The sequence below is a fragment of the Crinia signifera genome, chromosome 5 (assembly GCF_055691185.1).
Source record: "Crinia signifera chromosome 5, ASM5569118v1, whole genome shotgun sequence".
NCBI lineage: Eukaryota > Metazoa > Chordata > Amphibia > Anura > Myobatrachidae > Crinia > Crinia signifera.
The window spans coordinates 78,863,909-78,872,297 of record NC_139221.1 but is presented as its reverse complement, the minus strand read 5'-3'; the positions used below and the strand labels follow the sequence as shown (position 1 = coordinate 78,872,297).

The 8,389-nt window shown below is 42.7% G+C and overlaps 1 protein-coding gene across 1 annotated transcript; it reads left to right on the top strand.

The window, feature by feature from the left end:
• Positions 1–1,697: 1,697 nt before the first annotated feature.
• LOC146079803 (histamine H3 receptor-like) lies at positions 1,698–8,055 on the top strand. The gene is made up of 4 exons (XM_083186445.1): positions 1,698–1,914; positions 3,482–3,648; positions 7,255–7,638; positions 7,777–8,055. The coding sequence occupies exons 1-4, from the start codon at positions 1,698–1,700 to the stop codon at positions 8,053–8,055; spliced, it is 1,047 nt and encodes a 348-aa protein (XP_083042571.1).
• Positions 8,056–8,389: the final 334 nt, after the last annotated feature.

Genomic DNA, 8,389 nt, shown 5'->3' with positions numbered 1-8,389 from the left:
AGACTACCTAGCACTGCACCCAGATAACCTCAGAGCACACCACCAAACTTCTCTGCCCCGTCCCACACAGACTGGAACTTCCAGCGCACTCCCCACATGCTCCTCTCACCAGTCCTTCCTCGCTGCATCCCCTTGTGGAGCATTCCTCTCTCCGGCAGGATAGTTGCGGGAATCTCCGGGACCGCAAGCTCTATCTCCTCCGACCGCTCTATGTGAACACTGCTACAGTATGTGTCTCAGCGGCGCCAGCACGCCACCTCCTGCAGTCCTGCTGACGGCTGCGCCTGAGTGTGGGAGAGTAGGAGCGAGAACACGTCAAGGAAGAGAGAGAACTGCCCTGGAAAGATCATTCTCCATCAGACAGCATCTGATGACTGACAGGTCAGCAAATCAGGCAGCAGCAGGGCCGGCTCTGCCGAGGACACAGCAGTATGTGGGGGCCCCGGGACGACCGCCCCTATCGCCCCTGCCTTAATCCGCCACTGCTTATAAGCTTTGATAAACCATTCATTAGGCTCACCTAAATGCATGGAGCTGTCAGCACACTTTTTAACTATATAAAGGTATGACCATTTCTGAGAATTAAGAGGTTCTTACAAGGACTCTCGAATGAAAAGAGTCTGAAAGACAGTGTACCTCAGAATTCTATACAAGGACCGATTAAATCCCTCTATTGTGGATATACTCCGTGTGTGAAGGCCGGTGGAAGTAACTTTGTATTATCGAAATGGGACGAAATGCGTTGGAGATACTTGTTTGCTATTTTAAAGTTTTTGAACCTTATAACGGTCTGGAACAGACACTGATATTGTGTGGAGAAAGAGACTTTTAATAAATGTTTGAAATTTATGGACTTTACTTTGCTTGTTTTATAACTATTACAAGGCTTCACTGATCTAATTTCAATGGTCACTAAAAAGGGCGTCATCATACAATTGCTATCCATATCCTTCCTTTCCCCCATCCAACAGGGGATTCTGTAAGTCAGGCAGCCCAGACATATAAATATGAAAGGGAAAAAAGAATGTTTCAGGAGGGCGCTAAGAAATTATTAAGCAGCTGTATTCTAGAGGTATTTAATACAAAAAAATGGTATAGAATAACATAAAAATTGCTAGTTTTTTTTTTTTTTTTTTTAATTTATTCGTTTGTTTGCTATCGATTACAAATCTGACATACCTTTTATTTTAAGTTAGAAATTTTAATTAATTTTATATCAAACAAATTGCCCCATGTGTTTTATTTAGTTCAATTATGTTTCCAGGCTCCAATTTTAAGATGTAATTATTTAAAAGCCAAGAACTGATGGGGGAAAAAACAAATACTGTAGAGAATTAATGTCTCTCATATGTTTTACATAGGAAATAAAGACATGGTTTCTTTTGGGAGCATGTATTGCATAGGGACTTTACACATGCTACAGTTTAATTATTTCCAAACGTGTAATACTTGATATGCATTGAACATAAAGTGGTATGGACCTGGTTCCCAGCTCATATTATTATATGCTAAAGAACCAATGGATGCCACTCATGAACTAGACTCCGCCCAGCAGAATACCTTTCTATATATGCCACTCTTCTGTATAGTAAGCCATCTGTATAACAGCTTACATAAGGTATGTGTCTGCTTTCTCATAGCACGTCCGGCAAACATTTTGTGAAGTATACGGTAAATGTGCTTGAGCTCTAACTGGAATGGCAAATGTAACTAACGCTTCTCTTGAAGTTATGAAGACGGGGATTTTAGTCTCGCAAGGTTTATCTATCCTGTTCATTTTGCTCATTTCCTTATTCATTTTGGTTACCATCCTGGGCAACAGCCTTGTCATTGTAGCTTTTATTGAAGACAAGCGACTTAGAACCAGGAGCAATTTCTTCCTTCTCAATTTAGCCATCTGTGATTTTTTCATAGGTGAGTTCTAGTGTTTTCCATCCAAGTTACAAAATGAAACAATTGCAATTATTAAAATAACTCCATTCATGTTACATAGAAAGAAATTATATAGTAAAGCTGGCCATACATCATAGCGATTCTAGGCCGGGATGCACGATTTCAACAGATTGTGCGATCCATTGTGTGCACATCGTAAGGTATGTCGATAAGCTGACGGTGGGTTTTTTTCTTGAGAGGGAGGGGATGAACCCACTCTCTCAAGGGCCCCGGCACTAATGGGTATATATAAAAAAAAAAAATAAAGATGGTTATTTATGTAATTTAAACCTTAAATGGCTGCTGCAGGTGTAAGGAGTCTGCTGAACTCCAAAAAGAAGAAAATAGTTTATTCGAACCAATGTTTTGTTTGGGGAATACACACTGCGCTGTCAATAAGGAAAATAAATGGATATGAAAGGAGTGGTAAAATCACACTGAGCACAATGATGGAGGACACACTGTATTTAAAATAAAAAGTTTATATAAACAAATAATGTTATAATAGTATAGGTGGGTAGAAAACAGAAATTGGAATAAATCAATAAACAAACATACAGTATATAATACTCTCATAAATAAGGCAATGATTAAAAACTTGGCATGTTAAAAGCAGACTTGGCACGATTCCTGATTGAATGCCTGCTGGCGTCCCAGGTGAAGCATAAGGGTAATGATATGTATCAGTACAGTCCACTCAGAATGGCCGCTGGGTATACCAATCAGTGGCTTGTGGTTATAAGCAGATCCTACAGTATGTGGTTTAAGCACATATGATCGATTGTTTCATCAATCGTATGATGACCTACATACCATCTGCATCGTATGCAGGTCATTCTAATGTATGGCCAGCTTTACTCTTTACTTACAGATGGAGCACCTCTCAGCCAGCGCTGGTGCTTGCCAGAATGCCCCCGCTGGCGATCGATCTCACGGATATGCGAGCATCTGACACGCACGAGCATCTGACACGTGTTCGGGCGGTGCGGGACGCAAACCCTGCCCGTCTCCACTTCAGGGAGATGGGCAGGGTTTGGCGGGGTTGTGGGAACCAGCAGACAGCAACGGAGAGGCTGCAGGGACCAACGGGGAGCTCCGTTGGAAGGGGACACGCGAGCGTCTCGTGCGCGCGCGGCATCTTCCGGGGGCTGGTGGTTGGTGATCCGACCGTCAGACCCCCTCTGAATGAGAGCGGCTCCATCTGTACGTATTAGAAAATACATAGGAAAAATAGATCTAAAGGGTTTATTTACTAACATGGTAGTACATGGGAGTTCTACTGAAGATGGGATGTTGTTATGGGCAACCAATCAGATTATATCTATTATCTTCTAGAAGATGCTAAATAAAAAAGTAGATCTTGATTGGATGCTATAGGCAACATCTCATATTCACAGTGGTGAAAATCCCAGTGTGTATGCGCATTAAGAGTAAGAATGTAGTGTAGGACAGGTGATAAGAGTGTTGTCATGTCATCATTTTATTATTATGATATAACAAGACACACACCTGCTTCCACCCCACATTCCTGTGTTTCTGTGTATTCTAGGGGTATTCTGCATCCCAGTGTATGTGCCATATGTTATCTCCGGGAAGTGGCTGCTCGGGAAGTTCCTCTGCAAACTGTGGCTGGTCGCTGACAATCTCTTGTGCACTGCTTCCGCTTTTAATGTGGTTCTAATTAGCTATGATCGATTTCTAGCTGTCACTATGGCTGTAAGTATTCACTCTTTATTAACAGTTTTATCTAAATACACTAAGCCACTGCATTAATATAATAGTGCAGTGGTTCTCAAACTGTGGGTCCTGACCCCAAGTGGGTCCCGACCTTCTCTGTATGGGGTCATGACTCCCTGTTGCTGACCATCAGGCTAATGACTTTTCTCATTTCAGTCAGTGATTCATGGAGTCTGAAAAATACTGTGAATTGTCTGTTACTTCAGACTCCTCCCATCATTTTGTGCCTTCATAATGCTGCCATGTATGTGCTGTCTGCTGACTACACATGCGATGTGATGGGTTATGGTATATCAGACTCCTCCCATCATTTTGTGCCTCCACATTGCTGTCATGTGTGTGCTGTCTGCTGACTACACATTTGATGTGATGGGTTATGGTATATCAGACTCCTACCATCACTCTGTGCCTCCACAATTCTGCCATGTATGTGCTGTCTGCTGACTACACATGCGATGTGATGGGTTATGGTATATCAGACTCCTACCATCACTCTGTGCCTCCACAATGCTGCCATGTATGTGCTGTCTGCTGACTACACATGCGATGTGATGGGTTATGGTATATTAGACTCCTACCATCACTCTGTGCCTCCACATTGATGCCATGTATGTGCTGTCTGCTGACTACACATGTGATGTGATGGGTTATGGTATATCAGACTCCTCCCATCATTTTGTGCCTCCACATTGCTGTCATGTGTGTGCTGTCTGCTGACTACACATTTGATGTGATGGGTTATGGTATATCAGACTCCTACCATCACTCTGTGCCTCCACAATGCTGCCATGTATGTGCTGTCTGCTGACTACACATGTGATGTGATGGGTTATGGTATATTAGACTCCTACCATCACTCTGTGCCTCCACAATGCTGCCATGTATGTGCTGTCTGCTGACTACACATGTGATGTGATGGGTTATGGTATATTAGACTCCTACCATCACTCTGTGCCTCCACAATGCTGCCATGTATGTGCTGTCTGCTGACTACAAATGTGATGTGATGACCTTCTGCAGTCACTTGCTGGGGTCCTGTCATTATTTTTATTGTCTAATGAGGTCCCAGAGCAAAATAGTTTGAAGACCCCTGTTGTAATAGTGAATAGTAGACCATTAAAAGGAATAAATGCCTTACTGCGTTATTATGTATTTACATACATTACATGTACTAATGCTCAAAACAAATCATTTATTTTAATGATGCATGCACACTAGGCCAGGGGTGTCCGGACTTTTGCAACCCAGGATCTACTTTTTGTACACTTACTTACCGGGGATCTGCCAGCATCTCCACCTGTGTAAAATATGCCCCTGCAAATGCAATACGTCCCTAACACATTATGCCGCACAGAATGAGCAGAAATTTACATTCTGACACAAGGAATGTGCCCGAAATTCACATTCTGACACAGGGAATGTGCCCAAAAGTCACATCCTGACACACCTAATGTGCCCAAAATTCACATTCTGACACGGAATGAGCCGAAATTGACATTTTCACACATGGAATGTTCCGAAATTCACATTCTGACACAGAGTGATGGGTGTCTTCACAATTGTAAGTTCCATTCCAGTTGCTGCCTGCGATGGAGATTTGTAACCACATACAAACCATGCACAAACCATACCCCATCACATGCAGGGCATGTACCAACATTAAATTCTGACTGTACTTTGCAGCTGTCAGGACCACCGCTGTTTTGTCCAGTTTACTGGTGTGGCGCTGCTGCTGAGCTTCCTGCTGACACTTCACTCACTCAGACTGAGAGCTCCTGCCTATGATCTTCCTGCTGCTGCTGCCTATGATCTCCCCGCTTATGTCGCTGATCTTCCTTCTGCAGGGTCTTCAGTTTCTGTGCGTGGGTAACGTCATGATGTCACCCATGCACTGCATCACTCTCAGAGGCTTCAGCAGATATTTACATGGGCACTTGAACATGATCTACCAGCGGGAGCTACATGATCAACTGTTAGATCACAATCAACCTTTTGGCCAGCTCTGCACTAGACAATTTTTTAAATGATATGCACAATAATTACATATTGTAACAATATTATCATGTATATCATCTCAGAGTATTTTAAGAGAAGAGAGAAAGAGGAGGCCCTTGTGCAGGCTTCTCCGGCTCAGACCCCTCCTCTCTGCCTGGAGCACCAAAGAACAGTGGGGTCTTGGCACTAGAGGGCTCAGATGCTACTACTCCTCCAGAAAAATGGTGTGGCAGTCATTTCTCCAGCAATTTTTGCATCGTTGTGGTCTGAGCACTAGACTACTAGGACTCCGTATGGTAAGTATTAAAAAAATGGTTGCAGCATGTGTGCGGTGTGGGCCCTCATGGGACTCAGGGGCCCGTGTGCACGGCGTACACTGCACCCATTACAAATATGCCACTATATTGTCTAGACTCTAGTGTGTATGCACCATATCTTTAACAATGCAGATTCCCATGAGATGTTCTCAGTCAAAGGGGGCTTTAAGAGAGGAGCGGAGGAGGCCAGTTTGCAGTCTGCAATTGGGTCCCCTCCTCTCCCCTCTTAAAGATATAGTGCATGCTTTAGACTCTGCACCAGCTTCCCCCTTGCCATACCGGCTTCTCCCGTGCCCGCCTGTGTGGCTCTGCGCAGCATGACATGGTCAGAGGTCGCGCTGCGCAGGCCACCCAGCCGCTTCTCCCGGCCACACTGCCCGCCCACCTCACTCTCGGGACATATTGCTGGGCTACTGGATGCACCGCCCGACTCCTGGCCGCACACGCACATGTAAGTAAATACATGGGGCGGTCAAGGCTTTTTTTTTTATTAATGAAGTCAATCCCGGGATCCTGGAAATCATGGGATTGTGCATTTTTCAAAAATGCTCCGGGATCAGCTTCCCTAAAAGTAACCTATATTTTTTAAAGACGAGTAACTTAAATTGCAGAACTGTGGGTATAAGGGTATAAGAAATAGGACAGAACTAGAACACAGCTCATTTCTAATACAGATAACCCATCAGTATATTAAATAAATCTTTTCACAATACATATAATCAGGACATGGATGGGCAAGTATTTATGTTCCCTGCAACACAGATTTACATATTCTTTCTTTTTATAATCTGCTGATAAAAGAATCCCTAGAGTGCGCCAATAGTTTTGTAGAAATAAATGTTCAGTAACATTTTTTTTTCCACCAAGTACAATGTTCCTGTATGGTTCCATTTTCTAATTTTACAGAAAAATACCGGTAGGTTAATTGGGTCCCCCCCCCCCCCCCCCAAAAAAAAAGGGTGTAAGTGTGTGCATGTAGCTTGGCCAAGTGGTTCGTTCTTTTGTCTAATTCTACAGTACTGTATTTTTCGAAGAACCCGAAGCTCTAATGAGTATGTGCTGCCATTGGCTACTACAGACAATGCAAGTGTGCTGCACATACAGTAGCATTCCTATACAATCCTATGGGGGCTACTAATTTTTTTTTTTTCCGCATCACTTTGTGATACTGTATCTCTCTGTAACACTTCCTTTTGCCTATTTTGTGACTTTTTGCATCTATAATTGTAGAATAACCCTGTAATGTCATTTTATTTTGTATCCACTTGTTTAGGTTACATATCGCTCTCAGCAACAACAACATTGCCAAACGGTGCTTAAGATGGGCACTGTCTGGATACTGTCATTTCTTCTGTACAGCCCGGCTATTCTATTCTGGGAATATTTACACTATGACAATTTTATTCCAGAGGACCAATGCCTCCCCGCCTACTATTATAGTTGGCACTTTTTATTGGGAGCTTCCTTTTTTGACTTTTTAATTCCTCTTTTAAGTATTTCATTCCTTAACCTCAGCATTTATTGGAACATTAAGAAAAGGAGTAGGAAGAAAGCAAACAATACGTTACCCTCAATTTCTTCACCCAAAACACAAATGTCAGGAATACCTTATATCATATCAGTTGATCTTGCTCACGGGCCAAACAATGACTTGAAAGTAAAAACAATTAACATGGATAAGAAAAAAGGTCCTAAATTTTTAAAACAATGCTCTAGAAAGGCAAAGTGCACTGGTTTGCACATTTATCCGACACCAAGTACTAATATCCGTATTGTTAAGTTGTTCCATGATAAGAAAATTTCTAAATCTCTCTCTGTCCTGGTTTGTGTTTTTGGTATTTGTTGGGCTCCATATTCTCTCCTTATGACAGTTCGTGCTGCCTGCCATGATTATTGCATTGCTTCTTATTGGTATGAAATAACATTTTGGTTGCTGTGGATTAATTCTTCAATAAATCCTATTCTGTATCCTCTCTGTCATGAAAGTTTTAGGAGAGCCTTCATCAAAGTCATTTCTAAGTATATAAAAAATCCTTTTATGGGATCTATAAACCACCAATTTGAGGCACCGTAATGATCAAACTAAACCAGGCCAGCATATCCCTCAGCCTTAGGGTCATGTTTCAGCTGAATTTCTTCTGGCTCAGGTGTAACTCAGGTTGTCTCCCTTATTCTTAAAAAAACTACCCTCAATCCTAACACTGGGCCTGATTCAGACCCGATTGCTGGGGCGAGAATTTGCAGTCAGAGCGATTATCAAATTGGTGGATAGTCATTTTCAGGGAGCACCAATGACGTGAGCTACGGACCCGTTCTGCCTGGTTCATCCAGGGCCACTGCCACCACTAGGCAACTTTAAGCATTTGCCTGTGGGCGCCGGCCACTGGAGGGAGGTACAGAATTCTAAA

Bases quoted from the DNA above. Each gene is read 5' to 3' on its own strand.
- LOC146079803 (XM_083186445.1), top strand. From the start codon at position 1,698: ATGGCAAATGTAACTAACGCTTCTCTTGAAGTTATGAAGACGGGGATT. The intron at 3,649-7,254 runs GTAAGTATTCAC...CCACTTGTTTAG, and splicing joins TTCTAGCTGTCACTATGGCT to GTTACATATCGCTCTCAGCA. The intron at 7,639-7,776 runs GTAAAAACAATT...TTCCATGATAAG, and splicing joins GGCCAAACAATGACTTGAAA to AAAATTTCTAAATCTCTCTC.